A 22,832-nucleotide genomic window follows, 5' to 3' on the forward strand; every position below is an offset into this window, starting at 1 on the left:
GTATCAAAATCGGTTTTGTTTTAGCCAAGAATCAACCCCTCTGAGGCCTACAGGCTTAATCCATGAGGGCCTATTCTGTAATAATGCCATTGGCGGAAGGGTACCTTTTTTTTTACATATGCCAAGCTGTGACATGGGTGTTGGTGCACATATTCATGAAACACTACATGTTGGAAAATGGCCATCTTTGAAGGGCCACCCCAAACCTTTTGCATTCTTCCTCTTATTCTGAGCATCTTTTTGTTGACTTTAGGATCTGGGACTTTACCACTGCTGACCAGTTCTAAAGTGCATGTACTCTCTCTTCTATACATGGTATAAGTAGTTTACACCTGCTTGGCATATTTGATTTACTTGTAAGTCACTTGTAAAGTGGTATACCATATATACCCTGGGCCTTTAAATTAAATGCTACTTGTGGGCCTGCAGCACTGATTGTACCACCCACAGAAGTAGCCTTTCAAACCTGTCTCAGGCCTGCCACTGCAGTGCCTGTGCCTGTGTGTGCAGTTTGCTGTCACGTCGACTTGCCATTTAAAGCTACTTGCCAAACCTTAAACTCCCCTTTTATTACATATAAGTCACCCTTAAGGTAGGCCTAAGGGCAGGGTGCTATGTAAGTAAAAAGTAGGACCTGCACTTTTATATTTTACATGTCTCCCAGCATATCCCCCACCATCAGGGACCTCATTAACACCTCTCTTTCCCATGGCACAGTGCCTTCCACATGGAAGAGCGCAGTCGTCAAGGCCCTGCTGAAAAAGCCCCATTTGAACCCGGACGATATGGCCAACTACAGACCCATATCACTCCTCCCCTGTATCAGCAAGATGGCTGAGAAATTAGTCAACGTGCAACTTTCCCAATTCCTTGAGACGAACAAAATCTTACGTCAGTCCCAAACAGGATTCCGGCCGGGCCAAGGCACAGACACTGCACTCCTCTCCGTCATCGAGGAGGCAAGATGTATCCTGGATTCAGGAGGATCAGTGGCAGTGATCCTCCTGGACCTCAGTGCCGCCTTTGACACGGTGGATCACCGTGTCCTCCTCCATCGCCTGGCCAGGGCAGGAATTGTGGGAACCGCACATGCATGGATCGAATCCTTCCTTTCCGGTCGTTCATTTCAGGTGTGGGACGGCAACTCTCGCTCAGACCCCCTCCCTCTCACATGTGGAGTGCCCCAGGGGTCCTCGGTCAGTCCCACCCTGTTTAATGTCTACATGGCCCCCTTGGAAGATGTTGTGATCCCCTACGGGATAAAAATAGTAAACTATGCTGACGACACCCAACTTGTCGTTTCTCTTTCCCACCTGGACAACCACCCAGAAATCCTATTGAACTGTCTGCAAGATATACACACCTGGATGTGCGAATCTTCCCTGAAGCTGAACGGTACAAAAACCGAAATCATGCTCCTGGGTAATAAATGGTCCTCCATCCCTCCATCAGTTTGGCCGGACGCCTTCGGTGATATCCCCACGCCTAAGACAGAAATCAAAACACTAGGTTTCTGGCTGGAGCAGGACCTTTCCATGAAGACCCAGGCAGCCAAGACCGCTGGTACTTGCTTTGGCCGTCTCCGATCAATTCGCAAGATTCTTCCTCTCCTCCCCCCCCCTGTCCAGGAAACTTCTTGTTCAAGGGCTTATACTAGCGCGGCTTGACTATGGTAACGCCGCGTACCTCGGCGCTCCTGAAACCACCTTGGCCAAGCTCCAACATGCACAAAACGCTGCGGCGAGGCTCATTTTGGACCTCCCTCCCAGAGCCTCGACCAAACGGGCCCTTAAATCTCTGCACTGGTTCCCTGTGCGCCAGCGAGTAGAGTTCAAGGCCCTGTGCACCACGCACAAACTCATCAATGGGGCAGGACCTGCCGCCTTCAAAGACATGGTCATCCCCTACAAAGCCCCCAGAAACCTTCGCTCTGACAGCGAACATCTGGCCATAGTCCCAAGATTTAAGAAGTCACGCACCGGTGGCCGTCGCTTCTCGGTCAATGCCTCTTCAAAATGGAACGCACTTCCTCGTATGTTGCGTCTTGAACCATGTCACGCCCTCTTCCGTAAAAAACTTAAAACCTTCCTCTTCCCCAAATAGTTCCTGGTCTCCCCCTTCCTGGATTTCACAACCTTACAGCGCGGGGATGCCTTCGGGTCACCAGGCGCTCTATAAATCACAAAATAAATAAATGTACTGGTAGTGACAAACAGCCTATTTTGTTGTTCACTATTGTGAGGCCTACTCCTTTTATAGCCTAACATTGGGAGCCCATTAAAACACTAAAAGTGTAATTCCTGATTAGAGAGGAGTAGCTTTTTCTTATGTTTGGAATGGTAATGATACATCCTTCTTACTGGTGAAGTTGGATTTAACATTACTGTTTTAGAAATGGCAGGTTTTGCCCAAAGTCTAGTGTAATTCGGGTCTCGGTCAAGTAAGCATAGGAACTACCTAACATCTGGTGGTCTTTTCTGGGCGCCTAGATGCTCCTTGGAGCGATTGTCGCGCGTTATAAATTGGTATTTACATTTACATTTACATTTACATTTGAAAGTAATTTCACAAAAAAGAGAAAACCCTACTGAGTTCCAGGGAACAGGGTACTATCGACAAATTAAGCCAAAGGAAAATCCCTGGACTGTGTGCTAATTGCTCTGTAGCTCCTATCTTCATACACAACAATCATTCAAGCATTACAGTTATCATACAATGTCAAGCCAACACAAAAATATGACATTTACAGTCTTTATGTTTTATTAAAATCTTTGTATCCAAGGTTAAAAAACAAACCTTTGTCTGTAGTACATAAAAAACAAATTTGTTATACACTTTTGTCAATTCTAATACATGAAAACATATACATGTGGAAATTTACAAATAAAAAATACAAAATACATTGAAATAAGAAAAAAGGCAAGAAACGGTCATAAAGGTTACACAAAATATAGTCCGCTAAGTTCCACAAAACAACCCCTTTCCACCGTAGGTAATACGTTTTCCCTATTCTTGTTTTGGCATGACCCAGTATCCTCTTGTAGATATAATACACAAAAATACGAATGGTAATCAAGATCACAGTATTCAAAATCCAGGTATATCTGTTCTGTTTGGGATCTGGCTGGGTTCTATTTTATTATGCGTCGACGCATTTCGGTGTTCTCAACTGATATGTATACACCACCTTCAGGACCGCAGTATACGTGGGGTTCATCAGTATTATATATCTTTTTCTGTGTACAAAACAATAGGATACAGTTAGAGGAGGTCTATATTTTATTTACTCTACCTTTCAGTTTTGGCCCTGGTACCCATTACACTGACTATTCTAGACCTGAAATCCTCTATCTGACCATTCCTCTTTTCCCGGGACATCTATGTTGCCCATTAGCCCATTGCCTATTTAAAGAGACATTCTTCTAACATCATTTGGTAATATTGTGATTAAGAGATCCGCATAGGTTTGACAATACCCAACATCACAATTCAGAGAAGGCTCCCAGGTGTCCCTCCGTTATATTTAAGTGTTGGATTCTTGTATTTTCCCACCTCCATTCATCCATTCGCGTTCATTCACATATTTTGCTCACTTTACAAGGAAGGGTAAAATTGTTAACTCACTTCCAGGAAGGTATATCCTTTTCATTAGTCGGTCTCCCCCGTAATAATAAAACAGGTAGAGCTACTTATAGGATCAAAATACACTTTCTTTAATAAGTGGGTTTCTAGATCCCTGACTTTACATTTGTGATTGGATTCGGTTGTTACCTTTTATTATTCAGGCCGTCACTTAATTCTCTTTTCAGAACAAGAGTGAAAATCCTGTTTTACATCTCTATCAAACAGTGGTATACTTCTTATCTTTTGGTGCTAGAATTGTATAAGAAAAAAGATGAAAGAGGAATTATATCATTCCTTATGCCTTTACTCTCATTCTATGTTATTAGCTGTATTCGTTTTTTAGGCATTTATTTACCTTTTCTTATTTTTGGCAGGTGCCTTGTAATTTTCTTATTTGAGTTTCGTTCATGCGCTATCTTGATATTGATATCAGTTCAAATTATTTCTGTAAACAATAAGAAAAGTGTGTTATTGTAATATCCCTCTCTTGTTTTTGCATTTATGACATTTTCTCATAGAGTAACTCCTATCTTGGGTAGATTAAAAATCATAGCATCGAGGTATAGCATTTTTCCTTCTGCGTGCCAGTGAACCGGATATGTTCTGTGGAGGAATGACAACAATGTCCTCCATTATTCTGACTCCCTTTCTGCATCTCTTTTGTTTAGTCATTTTTATTCCATCATTGTGGGATTCTTGTTGTTCTACCAGCTACCCGAGTAGCTGGTAGAACAACAAGAAAACGGCGTAAATGCTATGTCTCTGTCAGATTGTCCCTAAGTGTATTCAGATAACGAGGGCATTCTTAAAAGAGGGAATAGAAATAAATGTTTTCTTTGCAAACAGCTTAAACAGTCTTTTTTAAATAATTGGTCCCACTGTCCTAGTAGGCAGTTTAGACAACAGAGGGCGAAATAATAAGGGAGACACAGTAAGGTCTCGAATAGGGAGATTAACAATACTGAATGGGGGGTTTAGCATGCAATATATCTATCAGATTATACATTTTTTGGAATCCCCAGAGGCCTAAGAGTAATGCAAATATAACTCACTGCCCACATATTTAAATTAAGAACAGCAAAATACTTATGAAATCCATAATGATGGGATAAAAATGACTAAACAAAAGAGATGCAGAAAGGGAGTCAGAATAATGGAGGACATTGTTGTCATTCCTCCACAGAAGATATCCGGTTCGCTGGCATGCAGAAGGAAAAACGCTATACCTCGATGCTATGATTTTTTATCTACCCAAGGTAGGAGTTACTCTATGAGAAAATGTCATAAATGCGAAATCAAGAGAGGGATATTACAATAACACACTTTCCCCATTGTTTACAGAAATAATTTGAACTGATATCAATATCAAGATAGCGGATGAACGAAACTCAAATAAGAAAATTACAAGGCACCTGCCAAAAATAAGAAAAGGTAAATAAATGCCTAAAAAACGAATGCAGCTAATAACATAGAATGAGAGTAAAGGCATAAGGAATGATATAATTCCTCTTTCATCTTTTTTCTTTTACAATTCTAGCACCAAAAGATAAGAAGTATACCACTGTTTGATAGAGATGTAAAACAGGATTTTCACTCTTGTTCTGAAAAGAGAATTAAGTGACGGCCTTGATAATAAAAGGTAACAACCGAATCCAATCACAAATGTAAAGTCAGGGATCTAGAAACCCACTTATTAAAGAAAGTGTATTTTGATCCTATAGGTAGCTCTACCTGTTTTATTATTACGGGGGAGACCGACTAATGAAAAGGATATACCTTCCTGGAAGTGAGTTAACATTTTTACCCTTCCTTGTAAAGTGATCAAAATGTGTGAATGAACGTGAATGGATGAATGGAGGTGGGAAAATACAAGAATCCAACACTTAAATATAACGGAGGGACACCTGGGAGCCTTCTCTGAATTGTGATGTCGGGTATTGTCAAACCTATGCGGATCTCTTAATCACAATATTACCAAATGATGTTAGAAAAATGTCTCTATAAATAGGCAATGGGCTAATGGGCACATAGATGTCCCGGGAAAAGAGGAATGGTCAGATAGAGGATTTCAGGTCTAGAATAGTCAGTGTAATGGGTACCAGGGCCAAAACTGAAAGGTAGAGTAAAAAAAATATAGACCTCCTCTAACTGTATCCTATTGTTTTGCACACAGAAAAAGATATATAATACTGATGAACCCCACGTATACTGCGGTCCTGAAGAAGGTGTATACATATCAGTTGAGAACACCGAAACGCGCCGACGCATAATAAAATAGAACCCAGCCAGATCCCAAACAGAGAACAGATATACCTGGATTTTGGATACTGTGATCTTGATTACCATTCATATTTTTGTGTATTATATCTACAAGAGGATACTGGGTCATGCCAAAACAAGAATAGGGTAAACTTATTACCTACGGTGGAAAGGGGTTGTTTTGTGGAACTTAGCGGACTATATTTTGTGTAACCTTTATGACCGTTTCTTGCCTTTTTTCTTATATCAATGTATTTTGTATTTTTTATTTGTAAATTTGCACATGTATATGTTTTCATGTATTAGAATTGACAAAAGTGTATAACAAATTTGTTTTTTATGTACTACAGACAAAGGTCTGTTTTTTAACCTTGGATACAAAGATTTTAATAAAACATAAAGACTGTAAAAGTCATATTTTTGTGTTGGCTCGACATTGTATGATAACTGTAATGCTTGAATGATTGTTGTGTATGAAGATAGGAGCTACAGAGCAATTAGCACACAGTCCAGGGATTTTCCTTAGGTTTACAAAGTAAACATTTCTCTGTGCTTATACCTCGGTGTCCTTTGCAGCTTTTCTCTATTACAGGTCTGGGTTGGATGACAGCTACGCTTTGTGCATTCCCCTTAGACAGCCACACATACAGGAAGGTGAGGCTCATCTGCATTCTGAGCACTCATCTGCATTTTGATTGGTCTTCCTGGGCAGGAAAGAATGGTAAGGGATGACATGTATACTTCAATAGGTAGTATCCTGTCCACACACAAAGGATTGATTACCCCAACAGATAGCCTGGCAGACAGGACAGGGTTGAAAGGGATCCTTGTGCACTTCAGAAAGCTCCTTTGAAGTCACCTCCTACTTCAAAGGCACATTTTGGTATAAGTACTGGGTCTCTGGCTCTCTAAAAAGAGACACTTTGTCGGACTTGTAGGCAGATACTGCTGGATCTACCTTTGCAAATTACCAGAAGGACTGCTGTGCTGCCTGGAGGGACTGCCATTCTGCTAACCGCTTTGCTGTGTTGGCCTGCTGATTGCTGTGCTGCAGGAGGGACTGTTGCTTTGCTACCTGCCTTGTTGTGCTGGCCTGGTACCTTTTGCTATGCTAAAATTCGAAGTGCTCTCCAAGGGTTTGATGGCATGCCCCCTGTCAAGTATCAGGATCATAAAAGAGTTTGCCCTACTTCTGCCATGAGACTCTACTACTTGTGAGTCCAGCAGCCCAAACTCGACAAAGATCAGCCGTATCTGATCTCTAACTCTACAAAGGTCCAGCGCTTTGTTTGTGGACCTGCAAGGATTACCTACGCCGATCAGAGCTCTGCACCTATCCAGATCACTGTGCCAGTCTTCAGCGTGTTTGTGTGAACTACTGAAGTGCTGGTACTTTTACCAAAACCGAGCGTCCTGCATAGCTGAGGGACGCTGCAGTGCCAAGGGAAACTCTCTCAACATGACCCAGCCGGTTTGCCTTGGGCAACGGCAGCTGTGTCTGCATAGACTTGCGAGCGGTCCGCCCACGGAAGCAGAACTACTGCCTTGTGCTGATGTCGGCAGCCCCTAGGATAGGGACTGGCTTGCAGAGAGGTTGCAGTATCTGTGACTCCCTTTTGGGCTGCAGACCACTGAATCTGCCACTACGACATCCCAGCACGTCCATGCTGCTTCAAGAGAGGGTATTGTAAAGAGACAGGAACCATGAGGTCACTACAGTCAACCTGTACGATATCGCGAGCGGCTGGGTTTGATTCAAGCATTCAGGTCTCAAGGGCCCGACCGTAAACATGCTAATGAATGATTTTGGGATCACTTCACTGTGCGCTTTCACGTTGAGAGAACCCATTTGACTTGCACTTATATTACCGTAGGTCATATAAGAGAAGCAAATGTGTTATCTGAAAGAGACTATTAGTTATAGATTCCTTATCTTAGGATTACTCCCAGGCATCAGACTGGATCCAGAGAATATTTTCTCAGCAGACCCCTGCGCATACGTAGGTGGCATCGGTCGACTCCGCATTTGGCGTTTTGATCGCCGGGATGATGTCGCTGTATCTACTTAGACACCGCACCTGCGCGCTGATGTCAGTTCTTTCTTTTTCCGTGCTAGCCAGCGCAGATCTAGAGAGAGCGGTACCATTAGTCATTTTTTGACTAGTGATTTGTCGACGTTTAACGACATCATTTTCGAGTCGTTCGACTCCTGGTGCATGTAGGGATGTCCCATCGTCAGACTGACTTTAAGCCTTGTGACACTTATCTCAAGTTGATGTCAGTCACAGACCCGCACCTCATGTGCCTTTGGTGCCTGGAGCAAGACCATGACCCGCAGTCTTGCTCCAACTGTCGGGCCATGAACCCGAAGTCTTTGTGGGAGCAGTCCAGAAAGCTTCTGGAGGCCCAGCAGTCAGCTCAGCGACGCTCGACGTCCCAGTTGAGAGGGAGGAGCAGAACCGGTAGCGAAGTGACCACCATCACTCCTCATCGAAGTCTTCGTCTTTGGGTAAGTCGAAGCACAAGAAGAAGGTGAAGAAGCACGTCACTCTTCGCCTTCTACCAGTCCGTCAGCCGACGGGACGCGGAAGGTCATCGCCCTTCGGCTTCACCCGCAGAGCCTACTGGGGCGGCTCCGAGCTTACCTCCCTTCACAGGAGTCGTAGCGTCCCCTGCCCAGCTTTGTGCATTTTACGACGCTCTCCACTCCATCTTTGGGCAGTTCGACTCTGCCGGCGCACCTTCGGGCCCTGCAGACTCAGCTGGGGGCTCTAGGCCTTTGATGCCGATGACTCCGGCCCCCAGCGGGACCCCAGGGATCCAGGCCTGGATCCCGATCAGTGCTGGTTGACCTCATGACACCTCCTCCAGCACCGATACCTCTGACGACCCCCCTGGCACTTCCGACGCCGGTTGTGTCCCTGGCCAGGTTCGACCCCGGCCTCCCCCTCGACTTGGACACAGAGCCGGACCAGCGTCGACCTACGCCGGTACCGGCGCCGACCGTTACTTTTGCACCACTGTTCTACCCTGGTGTTCCCTGCCACCCTGAGTGGCAGCCAGAGGAAGGCGAGGAGGACTGGGAGGGGTCTGTTGACCCTTTGGCAGACCAGCTTGATGAGCCTGACTGTAGAGAGGAGTTGGTTGAAGCCAGTGGTTTGGATACCTCCCCAGACCTTTGCATGCATTTTCCTCCTACCGCAGTCAACGAGGAGGGACCCTTCTATGCTGTGGTGTTGCGTAGGGCGGCTGAGGTCTTGGGCCTTGAGCTTCCTACGGTGGCAGTCATGACACATCTCCTGACTGAGGTGCTTCAGCCAGCAGCGGCCTCTTCAGAGCTGCCATTCAATGAGGCCCTCACAGACATCCTTCTGGGCACTTGGTCCAATCCCCCTGTGGATAGGATGATTGCCCTACTCCAGGTCCTGGCCCCTGGTGACCCTATTTCCTCTCCCAACACCCTACCCCGAGAGCCTGGTGGTCCAAGCCTCAACATCAAAAGGCGCGTTCCCTTCTGCTCCCCCAGATAGGGAATCCAAGGAGCTGGATCATCTTGGGAAGATGTTTTCTTCCGCCAGCTTAGGACTGCAGTCGGTGAACACTGCATGTCTCTTGGTCTGTTACACCCACTCTATGTGAGATACGGTTGCACAAGTGCTGCCACAGTTTTCCGGAGGAGGCCCAGGTCACATTCTCCCATGCAGTCGCAGAGGGGAGAGACGTAGCAAAGTTTGCTATCCGCTGTGTGTTGGGTAGAATGACTTCTACGTCAGTAGCCCTAAGGCGCTACAGTTGGCTGAGATCTACTGACTTTTCTTGGGGATGTCCAATCGACTCTTTTGGACATGCCCTTTGATGGTCGTCGCCTGTTTGTGGCGACAAAGCAGACAGTGCGCTCGAGCGCTTGAAGGATTCTAGAGCTACAGCCAGATACTTGGGCCTCGCTGCCACCTCTCGTCCTGTGCAGTCTGCTTTTCGCCCCTTTCGTGGCTACGGAAAGGGTGTCCTGCCACATTCCACCCAGGGCCACAAGCCTGCGCAAGCTACCCAGCCTTTACGTGGCCAGAGACCCAAAGCCGTGGGTCTGGGGGCATCGGGCAGGCCAGTCCACAAGTGCCCCCTCTGCAGCAGCCTTTAAGCCTTCCTAGTCTGATCTTTCACGGCCACCAGTTGCTAGTGGACGACAGGATCCGCCATCGCATCCCCCAGTGGCACATCACCATGTCGGACAGATGAGTTTTGCAGATAGTCCGAACGGGCTACCCCCCTCCCCTTCAAGACTTCCCCTACTTCCATGCCACCAATTCTCCATTGCAGGTCGGATGATCACTTGGCCCTTCTCCGTCAGGAAGATACATCTATCTTATACAAGGGAGCTATCGAGCGAGTCCCTGTCCCAGAGTACGTCGTGGTTGTTACTCCCACTACTTTCTGGTGCTCAAAATGGTCAAATGCCTGCGTCCTAACTTGGATCTCGGGGTCGTCGAAGGCTTCCTCCGGAAAGAGAAGTTCAAAATGTTGACATTAGCTCAGGTCCTTTCTGCCCTCAACCCTGGAGACTGGATGGTAGTGTTGGACTTGCAAGACGCTTACTTCCACATTCCCGTCCTGCCAGCCCACAGGCGTTACCTACGGTTCACGGTAGGCCACAAGCATTTTCAGTTTACTGTGCTCCCCTTTGGCCTTACCAGTGCCCCTCGGGTGTTCACGAAAGTGATGGCGGTGGTCACAGTTCATCTGTGCAGATTAGGGGTTCCAATCTTCCCCTATCTCGATGACTGGCTGTTGGAGGCGGGCTCGCCCCAGGCTGTCAGATCCCTCCTCCAGACTACAACAGACCTCCTGCATTCGTTGGGGTTCACTATCAACGTGCCGAAGTCGCACCTGATTCCCTCTCAGAAGTTCCTTTTCATCTGAACAATTCTGGGATATTTGGGCTATGATATCGATGTTTCAGCCTCTATTACGGGTTTCGGTGATATTGACCTTGAGGCTGCTGAGCTTCATGGCCTCCTGCACCCTGCTGGTGGACCATGTCAGGTGGTATATGCGGGCTCTGCAGTGGGACCTGAAGTTCCAGTGGGCACAGCATCAAGGGAATCTTACTGATGTTGTGCAAATCTCAGAGAGCACTGCACACCAATTGAAGTGGTGGCTAACGAACCAGGATTGGGTCAACGGCAGTTCCCTTTCCCTTCCCCAACCAGACTTCCCAGTGGTAAAAGATGCATCACTTCTGGGACGGGGGAGACATGGGAGAGGCAGGGATCAAAGGCCTCTGGTCTCCGGCAGAGTCCGGGTTCCACATCAACCTTCTGGAGCTCCGGGCGATTCGTCTTGCACTGAAAGCATTCCTTCATTCTGTCAGAGGAAGAGTTGTGCAGGTGTTCACGGACAACACCACCGCCATGTGGTACTGCAACAAACAGGGCGGCATGGGGCCGTGGACCCTATGTCAAGAGGCCCTCCGCCTCTGGACATGGCTGGAACATCAGGGCTTGTCCCTGGTGGTTGAAAACCTGGCAGGTTCCCAGAACGCCAGGGCGGACAAACTCAGCCAGTGGTGCATGATGGATCACAAATGGCGCCACAAGTGGAATTGCGGTCTTCTATCCGCCTATACCACTTCTGCCCAGAGTGCTGAAGAAGATCAAGCACACCCGGGGCCAAGTCATTCTTGTGGTTCTGGATTGGGCACGAAGAGTCTGGTATCCTGAGCTCTTGAACATGGCCTTTGATCTTCCGATCAGAGTGCCTCTTCAGGAGGATCTTCTGTTGCAGCAACAGCGGGCAGTCCTCCACCCAAAACTGTCCAGCCTCCACCTCCTTGCGTGGATATTAAGTGGCGACAGTTGACAGCTTTTGACCTTCCTCTCGAAGTCTGTAATGTCATCTTGGCAGCCAGGAGTCCCTCCACTAAAACAGTATACGCCTGTAGATGGAACACATTTTTGGCATGGTGCACAGCAAAGGCCATGAATCCCCTTTCTGCCCCTCTTTCAGAGGTTCTCCTCTTCATTTTTTCTTTGGCCCAGCAGGGCTCTGCTCTGGGCACCCTTAAAGGATATCTTTCGGCCATTTCAGCCTTTCTTCACCTTCCTTATCAGCCTTTTCTTTTCAAGTCCCCTATTGTAAATAGATTTCTTAAGGGCATTACTCACCTCTTTCCTCCTAGTCCTTTCGTAATGCCCCAGTGGGACTTGAACCTAATCTTAAGTTACCTTATGTGTGCATCTTTCTAGCCACTACATAATTGACCTCTCAGACTCTTGACTCTAAAGACTGCTTTTCTGGTTGCCATCACCTCTGCTCGCAGGGTAAGTGAGCTTCAGGCTCTTTCTTCTAAACCTCCTTTCCTGGCTGTTCATCCGGAAAAGGTTGTCCTTGGAACTAGACCTTTTCTTCCCAAAGTGGTTACCTCTTTCCATATAGGACAGGCAATCACTCTGCCCACCTTCTTCCTGCACTCTTCCAAGGAGGAGGAGGAGACTCCACCTGCTGGATTCAAAACATGCATTACCCTTTTATTTTGATCACACAAAACAATTTCGGATGGACGATCAACTCTATGTTGGCTATGTGGGTGCCAAGAAAGGTCATGCTGTGCAAAAACGGACCATCTCTCGATGGGTCGTCCTTTGCATTAAGATCTTCTCCTCCTTGGCGAAAAAGGAGCCTCCGGTAGCACTGCACACCCATTCCACCAGGGCGACGGCAGCGACTACTGCTTTGGGGCATGGAGTCCCCCTCAGTGACCTCTGCCAGGCAGCCCCATGGGCATCACTTCACACATTTACTAAGCATTACTGCCTGGATAGTCAAGTCCTGAGAGTCGGCTTCTTTGGCCTTTCTGTTCTCCAGGACTTTCTGATATGAACTTAGTTCGCAGACCCACCTCTGAGGTTGGTATTGCAGGGGTATCTATTCTAAGGTAAGGAATCTATAACTAATAGTCTCTTTCAGGTGAACAAGTTACTTACCTTCGGTAACGATATGTCTGTAAGAGACATATATTAGTTATAGATTCCCTACCGCCCCACCCATCCTCCCTGTACTGCGAACTGACTTCTACAGCACCAGTGGTCAGTGTCTTGCATGGCTCTGCACTTCTGGCGTAGAATGTCGTGTAAAGAAATTAGTCAGCGTGCAAAAGGCGGCATCTAAGTAGACACCACGACGTCATCCCGGGCATCACAACGCTGACGACGAACGCGGAGTCAACCGACCCCCACCTACCGATGCGCAGGGGTTCTGCTGAGCACAAATTCTCCGGATCCAGTCTGACGCCTGGGGGTAATTCTAAGGTAAGAAATCTATAACTAATATATGTCTCTTACAGATATATCGTTACCGAAGTTAAGCAACTTGCTATTTAAGTACTGTGTTTACGTTGTGAATTTAATGTAATAACTTGAAAAGTATCCATTGGATTTTTGGCGTTTTGGTCTTATGTTGGGTAAAATATTCTAAGCTATCTTTAGGAGTCTTTTTGTGATGTATTTATCATGTTACTGTGTATTCCACAAATACGTTGCCTCTCTAGATCATCCTACCTACTCTGTGGCAAACTACTAGAGGTGAGCACGGGTTATCTCAGTTTGTATCTAGTTTACCCTGACTAGAGTGGTGGGTTCTGCCTGGCTTGTGTGCATACCTTAACCAACCAGAAATCCCATTTCTAACACTACTGATTTGGCAGTCAGGGCAGGTGATTGTGTCCCCTGGGTCCTGCAAGTCTTTCTGCTCCCAGTCTACTCCCTTAACCCTCCTACTTTGGGCAGTACTGCTGTGGTATTTATTCTGAAAGTGAGGAATCTGCTGTTAGAAGTTATCCATCTGAAGAACAAGTTGCTTATCTTCTGAAAAACTCTTTCTGGTGGATGCACAATCGAAATGCATCTTTCTCACTGCCTTCACACCTGTCTGTTCTGTAAAGTTGGCTCTTGAACATCATAATAAGGTTTCAGGTTAGATTTTGCCCTGTCATGTACAATTTGTTCTAAGTGTTCTAAGCCTCCGGGTGTGGAAAGAAAAACATTCAGAAACTGACTGTGGTGCTTCTATGCTGCTCTGTTCCATAATTTCTGGGGCGGTAGAGAGTCAACGTGTAGCCTTCGGTGCTACCTTTGGGCGCATGCGGGCAGTGCTTTAAAATTTCCTGAATTCAATCTGTCGCATGGGGTATTCTAAGTGGCAGGAATCCGCAGTAAAAGTATTCACAAGAAAGAGCATTCACTTGGTATTTTGGCACATTCTCATTTAAACAATAATGATAACTGTATATTTGTGAAAGATACCTTGACCAATTTGGAGTTGGGTTTTCCAGAACGATATGGCAGTTGATACAGTGTCCAGCATTAGTAATTTTCTTTTTTCCAAAATATGGCACATAATTGTTTTCTAACAATTGCAAACAGCATTTGTCCAAATAGTTTTTTGTTTTTTTGCCAGTGAGTTCAATGTCTTTTCTTGTGAATAGCACCAACCAATTATCAGTACTGTCCACCTCTTGTCAAAATGAAGGTGAACCAAATGAGCTATGTCTGCACTGATCTATTATGAAATCGGGTATAAAGGATAGATGATATTGTCTCAATGAGGTTTACTTTTAACCATTGCTCCAATAATGTTTTCAAGCTAAACAACTCCCATGTATTATTTAATACCATTGTTTTGTTTCACACAATATAAAAACATAGCATAGCACATACAGCAGAAAATAATGCACAATTACAAATGTAAATATGACTAATATAACATTAGAACATAATGAACACCACCCTGTAAATCTGAATGGAAAAGGTGGTGATTCAGATCAAAATAATCTCAAAATATGCTGTAAAGTTAACGCGTGACGTATTGCAGTTTGTACACAATATAAACCATTTACTTACCCGTTTATCAATATAATACAGTGCACACGGGTTTGGCCCGGTATGCCAAAGTAATTAAAATGGATTTAATTCAAATGTGTCTAAAATGGATTGGATCGATGTCCGGACCGTTTTTCTATACAATAAAATAAAATCCCAGTTGGCTTTTTTTCTTTCCACATCAGGAGTTCATCTAATCCATCAACTTCACATTTCCTGTTGGATCCTACCAACTACAATTTCTCATAAATGTATATTTTCATTTAGGATCTTCTTTGCCACTGGATACCTCACCTTCATAAGATTTCACTTGACTTCATCACACTCTCACCAGATTTTATATTTGTATTGTAAAATACTTTACCTTTATTCTTGCCATAACAACTGGGGACCCCCTTTAGACCAGGAACCACATATAAGCAATATCTGTCTCACTGCATCCACCAACCAAGCTCAGACATTCCAGTGTTTTTCCTTTTGTATCTCTGAAAACAGCAAGAAGGGCACATCTTCGATGTTTCGCTTAGCTTGTTAACGTCCGCAAAACACTATGTGATGATACCATGCACATCCTTGGGAGGCTGGCTCTGTGGGTTAGAGCTTAGAGTCCACTAAAACTCTTTCTTTTATAAATGTTATACCTTTATGAAGGTAGTTATCACAAATGTATGAGTTACATCTTAATAATCGTTTCAAATGTGATTACTATTGGGATATAAATTACCCTAATTTATTATTTGTTTGTTTGTTTTTTAATTATTTTGTCATATAAATCTTTACACCATTTCACTGGCAATTATTACTTCTGCTATTCTTGAGAACCAGTACAATTGTACTCTGCACAGTAAAACTCCTTATTTACCAGAGGATAATGTAGAGGGTTTTCAAGTTCAGGGAATCATTTGCGTGTACACGAAGCCCCTTGGGCCAGGCAAAACTGGTTCCTATTTATTGAAAATGTTACTTTGCTTTCTCAAAGACATCTTTGAGCAAAATGTCGGAATTTTCATTTCCTGGATATATCTTTGATTTTAGTTTTATTGTTAAATGATCTTGAATCTTGTTGCTTCTCTCAATAGACAGATATCAAACTCCGTAAGCTCTCTAAACTTGCCCTGCTATAGTACAGTCCTACATTAAGAGGTGCTTTCCCTTTGACAAATTACAAACAAGTATGTATCTAAAATGTAACAATAATTTTAAACATAAGACCGTGGGTAGGAATGCATGAACCCATTTACACAATCACTGTTTTTATGTGTGCTTGTTTGTGGTCTCCATAACCTGTGGGGCTATCAACAACCAGAATCAAAATTATGTACTTCAATACATTCTGCTCCCATCATGAAAATGGCATACTTTGATTTTATGTACTTGGGCCTACATTTTTAACTAATATACACTCTTTTACACTTTGGATATGTCCACAAGAAGTTCACATTGCAATTTCTAAGCTTTACGAAATAGGACATGTTTATAACGTGTTCTTTATACTTCTAGCTTGTTTTATCTGAGTTGTCAATTTTTTATGCAGACTAAATGAACCTGCAAAGCTGCACATTTCTGAAAGTCAAAACATTAAATTCTAGACTTTTCAGGAGATTGCTCAAAGTGTCCATGCATGTTTCTTAAAAATTAAAGATAATTCAAATGAAACTGAAAATATTTTTTAATAATCTCTCCACTTGTAGCTACGTGCCATCAATGAAGATCTTCCAGAACAATAAAATACTATGTTCCTCTTTCATATTCAGTTAGGAAATACCACGTACATTCTGAGAACAGGTGTCAAACAGATTGCATACCCTAGTATGGCACCCACTAATCTATCAATTTTAAAAAGTAAACACGTCATTAAGGATGATTATATACAATACTAAGCAATGACCAGTGTGGTTTGGCAGACATAATGTTTTGTCATACATGCCCAGAGTATTACTCTGTACTTCTCTAATTTATGTAATAACATTGACGTCTATTTTACTTTTTCGCTCTCTTTCTGTTGCAATCTGTCCTCCACATGAGCAAATCTATCTGTCTGAAAAGTAACTTTGAATGTGCTAAATGAGGGGCCAATTTCATCATTCACAACAGTTATCCTACCTATAATGACCTCAAGGGTTTCTTTAAAGCATGTGAAAGAGACACAAAAACCATGACAAGTTATTTAATGTGTCACATTGCCCACTTGGTAGAAAGATGCCACAACTGCAGAAAAGTTGTTAAAAATATACCTGGCCAGCAGAGGCGTTAGAACTACCAAAGAGACTTATGGTTGACATCATGATATCACAAAAGGCTAATAAGGGAACCTAAAGAGGCGAACCAAAGATTTCTTAAAATCATTCTTTCCTCATCTTTTGGTTACAAAGGTGGTGGTTAAAGGCTCATATTTATTACGGGTATCCACTTCAAAAGTAATCACCAGTCACTAATTAATAAATGGCAGGGTGGCAAAATGTCAAAAAAAAAATCTTAGTAGTGGGATTGAGATACATTTAAATGTTAAGAGTTTAGTGCTACCTCTTCAGAAAATGTCAATGGAATTAATTATTGCAGTCAGTACATTTTAAAAGTTAACAGTGAGGCTACATAGATCTTGATTTGAGTAGTTTTTACCTTTCAGCAGTGTGCATGTTTCCCTTTTTGAGAGTTGTGAATACCATTTCTATTTTGGGTGGTAGATGTTTCTGTTTTGAGCAAGATCTCAGTAACCTGGGCTAAAACACTCTGAGCTGACGAACGCACCAAAGTGGTGGGGAAGTAGATAAAAGGGAAGACCTAACATAGCACAACAGACATTTTTAAACTTTCATTGACTCCTTAATAAAAGATCTCTACCTCCATACTGAGTTTGAAAGTCATTGTGTCTGTATCCCAACCTTGCTGGGGTAAACCTTGAATGCTCCCATGTAGCTCTTCTTGGCAGTCTAGCACAGCAAGCATTGGTAAAGCCAATGAGTCTGACTGTTTGCTTAGTGTAATGACTTTCTCTTTATTTGACATGTTTGTGTTGGTGAGTGTGTGGATGAATGTATGGAAATGTATAAACACTTGGACGAATGAGTGCATATATGAATGAAGTAGTTGAATGCAAAGATGAGTAGGATGGAGGGTGAAAGGTGGAGTGAGGCTAAATGTTTGATTGAGTGAGTCTATTGATGGATAGCTTGACTAATGCATGGCTGGATTATGAAATAAGCACATGTATGGATACCGACTGGCTATGGAAATTACAAGGGAGAAGATGTGGCGCAGTGGCCAGAGTGGCCAATTCGGGCGCTGAGGATCTGGTTTCATGTCTCATTGTCTGCTCAACATCCTATGGTTCTGGCAAATCAGTTAAACTCCCCTGTGCCCATCAACAGTGCCTCAATACTCTCACAGGTGAAAAGCTGCGCTATATAAATGTGCAATTTTTTAAATTTTTTATTAAGGCAGAAGTGACAACATTATTGAAATGTCAAGAAATACCAGTAGTATGCCAGTGCAGGCATTACTTTTGGACTAGGCACCATCATACAAACAGTGCCTACAACATGTAGAGAATTACCACCATTATGTCAGTGTAAGCAGTACACAACAATGCATACAAACATGCCATGGATGTCGCCATACCTTAGGCTGCATTATGTTTGTGCTTGGCACTATTATGTAATGTAAATGTAAATTGATACTTGTATAGCGCACTACTCACCCGCAAGGGTCTCAAGGCGCTTGTACGAATACCGCTGTGGAACCCATCCTGGCTTTCCCTGTGAGGCGTCCACTCCTGGGCACCCTCAAGGTGGAGCCCAGGCATCCTTAGCGTTGTGGGGGCCGTTGTGGAGTTTAAGCAAGCTATTGCCCAGAGTTGCAGAGTGGGACTCCATGATTGGAATAGGCACTGAGGCGAGAATTATCAGGTCCATGGAATTTTTTAGCCCAAGACCTGCCGAGGCGGGGAATTGAACCCTGGTCCCGGGCTAGACCTCTGCATCGGAGTCTGCCGCTCTAACCATTGAGCCACACTTCTCCACTAATCCATTATGCAATGGGTTTCCACTTTAACTTTCTAGTAAGTAGCTCCTTCTGCTCTTACCTATCACATTTCAACTCCAAATGCATTCAAATAATGATGTGTAGCTCATTAAAAAAAACACACCAAGCACAAGCCACCATTACATTAACTTTCTGTAACAAACATATTCTTTCACATTGCCCATACTTACTAAACACTAAAAAAAATGCTTAGACTTGTCACTTCTTCCAGCACATAGCTCTGGTTTATTATCCCTTTAAAAAAGCCTATGTTCTGAGGGATATGATGCAATGACGAAAGGTGAGAGGTAACTAATATTCAGTAGGCTTCTGGTGGCGAAACAGCTTATTGCATAGAAATGTAAGTCAGCCATGTTCTCCACGATTTATGAATGGGCTGGAAAGTTATGGCCATTGCTAGCAATAGAGAAGTTAACGTGGGGACTCCATGATATGGTGTGCAAATTTGTTGATCAGTGGCATCCTCTGGTCGACTATCTTAAAACAGCTGCTTCGGGCCTGGGATGCCCAAGATTGATACGCTTCCTCAGATTTATGGTTGAAGAGGGGACTACTCGGGGCTATAGAGGCTTGCTTAAGCTAGCTTTTCTTATTGTCTTGCTTTTGACATTGGATAGTGTGGTGACATGACACACGTTTCAATTGTGAGAACAGTGTGGGAGCACCCACTAGAGTTTATGATGGATTTCATGGGTGGGGTTTGACAGAGAGGGAGGGCTGGGTGGGTGGTGGGGGAGGGGATTTTTGGTTTTCATTATGAAAATGTGAAATGTCCGGTTTCAAAGGTCTGCTCGCTTACTTGTCTGGTCACTATGTTGTACTACGCACTGGACTAGGTTGTACTGGTAATGCTTTGTGACATTTCAATAAAATATTGTTGAATAAAAAAGCCTAGAAATCCCTGCCAAAGCCCGACCAAAATGCAGCAACACACTAGCACAACACAATATCACCACACAAAAAACTGCAACACAACAGCAATACAAAGCACACCACACAAACACAAAATAAATTAACATAAAATTCCATAGCCTTATTGCTTTATTATTTTGATGTTGTCTTGTATGTTGTGGTGTGATGTTTTGTTGGTATGTTGAGTTTCTGTTGTTTTACTATTAGTGTATTTTTTTTGTTTATTGTTCATGCTCATGGGTTTTCTGATTTTGTATTATTGCTACTACAATGTGGTGTACTATATTTATTGTATTGTTTTTTCTTGTAATGTTTGTTGTCATGGTGTGCTAAGCTTTTATTGTGGTTATGTTTTTGTGCTGTTACTTTATACTACTGGTTTTGTATTGTGTGCAGTTGTGTTGGTGTGTTGTGCAGTTACCTTGCGTTGTGTGTATTATGTTGTCAGTTTTGTGGTGTTAATGTGTGCTTGCCTTGTAATTGTACAACGCCTGTCACACCAACAAGAATTATTAATAAAAGGTTTACAACAATATTTCAGTTTCACAAATACAGTACAAGTCCGATAGAGATTCAACTTCGTTTAATCTTTAGAGGTTTTCCTCCAGTCCAGCCAACACGTGTTTCGTCGATTGGGATGGAACCCACGACTTCATCAGGGCTGCTATTCGAAATTCCTACTCTTTGCGCCTTCTGACTGGTGATAATTCCAACCCAGCCTTATATGGCATGGGTAGTCATATGCCTTCGAATCTTGTAGTAGCAGAATCTTTAAAGACTGTTGATTCCGTGATTTAAGTCAATTCTTCACTGGAATCCAGATTGTATTAGACTATTCTTTTTCTCAAGTAAATTTCAAGCAATGGTGCTCCCTGCTTCTTGCTTTCGAAGTCCAGGGGCTGCGAGAGACAGCTATCCACAGCGCGGTCTTCCGTATTTTGGAAGTCCGCGTCTGCTAGCGGGTGACAGACGCGGGTTGGAATTATCACCAGTCAGAAGGCGCAAAGAGTAGGAATTTCGAATAGCAGCCCTGATGAAGTTGTGGGTTCCATCCCAATCGACGAAACACGTGTTGGCTGGACTGGAGGAAAACCTCTAAAGATTAAACGAAGTTGAATCTCTATCGGACTTGTACTGTATTTGTGAAACTGAAATATTGTTGTAAACCTTTTATTAATAATTCTTGTTGGTGTGACAGGCTTTGTACATTTATATACCTAATCTAAGGATTACTTGGGGATAAGGATGACAACCCATGCCTAGGCACCCAACTACAGATACACTCAGTGGTGTGAAGAGTAATAAGAGCCTATAATTTGTGAAGCGCCAATACCACCAAAATTGGTCATCCTTCTATCTCTATAACTGTGCTTGCCTTGTGTTATTGTATTCTATGTTTTCAGTATTGCATTTCAGTCTTGTTAAGCAGTGCTGCTGTTTTTGTTTTTTTGTGTTTTTTTTGCTTGCAGTGTTATGCTGTCCTGTTTTGTGATTGTACTGCAGTCTGTTATGGTATAGTAATATGATGTGTTTAATACAGTGTGAGGAATATGTGTGGTGTTATGGGTGTTAGAGCTATTGTAGAGGTAATTGTTGCTTTGACTTGGAAATATAATGGTAAAATGTGGTAGTGCAATAGTAGTGGATGCATTGTTTGGGTCTGAGTTGATAATGTGGTGGTGTTACGTTTTAGTGCCTTGGTGGTGGTGGTATTATAGTGAAGCAAAATAATAGCATAGTGACAAGGCTTGGCATTGTGGCTATTGTGGGTGATACTATCGTTCTGTTGGATGGTAGCCCACTGTTGGGCTCACAGTGGAGGGATGTAATATGGTGGGGCTATGAGATGGATTTTTTGGGAGTGGAAATTAGGTTATAGGGCTGGTTGGCTGCTATAGGTTGGTGGTGTTTAGTGCCCAGGAGTATTGTTTTGCTGGGAGAGAAAAGTTGTACGGACATCATGTAGTGTGGTTGTATGCAGTAGCACATCATTGGTGTGAGGTTGTAGTCTGTGCTGTTTGAGTAGAATGGTGTGGGGTGAATGTATATTCCTTTGCTGTTAGTACTGTATTTGCTGCTGTGATAGTCTGATGATGCTGGCTGGTAGTGAGAAACCTTTAGGTTTGTGGCAACACCAGGTTGTGGGCAGTAGGGCTCTGAGGTATTGAAGATGGTTGAGTAATGCTGTGGAGGTACGAGAGAAGACTGGGCAGTAGTATTATTGAGGTGGTAGTATGGCAATGATGAGCGAATTCTGTGGTAGTATGGAGAAGGTGGTGTGGTTTAATTAGGTGGTAGCGTGGTACTGGGCTGAAAGTGCTATGTGGGAATGGTATTCCTGTGCTGTGCCCTGATAGCATATGGAATTGATAATTGTGACAAAAGTGTGATGATTCATTGTAGGTTTACATTTTTAACCAGTCCATTCCTGTGCCTCATAAATTGCACTGATAGCACTCCAGGAGGAATGATATACCTAACAGCCAAGGAAATGCGGCGATAGAAGCCCTCCTGAGACCTAATTTTAGAAGAGTGATTACAATAGCGGTAGCTGTTACTAAAAAGGGGGGTAACTTGGTTTTGCATTTTGAGTGTATTAGTACTGGAGTTATTTTTACATCCTTAAGAAAGGACTGTCCAGGCCATGGACAAGGCGCAGGAGCTACTGGCTGTTCCAGAACCCAGAGAAAAAACCGTTGAAACAAGGTCAGAAATAACCTCTAGTTAGGATATTCCATTTTTATTAGTGGCCTTTAAAGATTGTGACATTTAACTCTTATTAAACCTTGTGAATATTACCTACCAAGTCATGGCCTCCCCTTTAAGTTTGCTTCTGTGTTGCTTGAAGATCAAATGCAAAAATCATGATGGGTATTTTGCGATTGTTCTTTCAGATGTTCGATGTAACAGAGGGAGCACTTGGCTCTGTAAGTCCCACCCACTGTTTTGAACCCCCACATTATGATGGAATTGAGGCACTTTCTATCATAGGAGACAACCTTTTCAGTGGATCCCGAGACAATGGAATCAAAAAGTGGGATCTGGCTCGAAAGGACCTTGTCCAGGTATGTGATTAACTGTGGTTGTTTATTAAAGTTTATATACGAGTCTTACTGATACATG

General features: G+C 43.5%; 1 protein-coding gene across 7 annotated transcripts in view; it reads left to right on the forward strand.

The window, feature by feature from the left end:
* Positions 1-22,832, forward strand: part of KIF21A (kinesin family member 21A) — an 863,983-nt gene that overhangs the window by 785,475 nt on the left and 55,676 nt on the right. For all 7 annotated transcript variants that reach the window (XM_086967225.1, XM_086967228.1, XM_086967231.1 and 4 more), the window contains one exon: positions 22,604-22,774. In XM_086967225.1, the coding sequence (XP_086823351.1) occupies positions 22,604-22,774 (171 nt within the window). The remainder of the gene's footprint in view (positions 1-22,603; positions 22,775-22,832) is intronic.

This window comes from Lissotriton vulgaris, chromosome 1_1, assembly GCF_964263255.1.
Source record: "Lissotriton vulgaris chromosome 1_1, aLisVul1.2, whole genome shotgun sequence".
NCBI lineage: Eukaryota > Metazoa > Chordata > Amphibia > Caudata > Salamandridae > Lissotriton > Lissotriton vulgaris.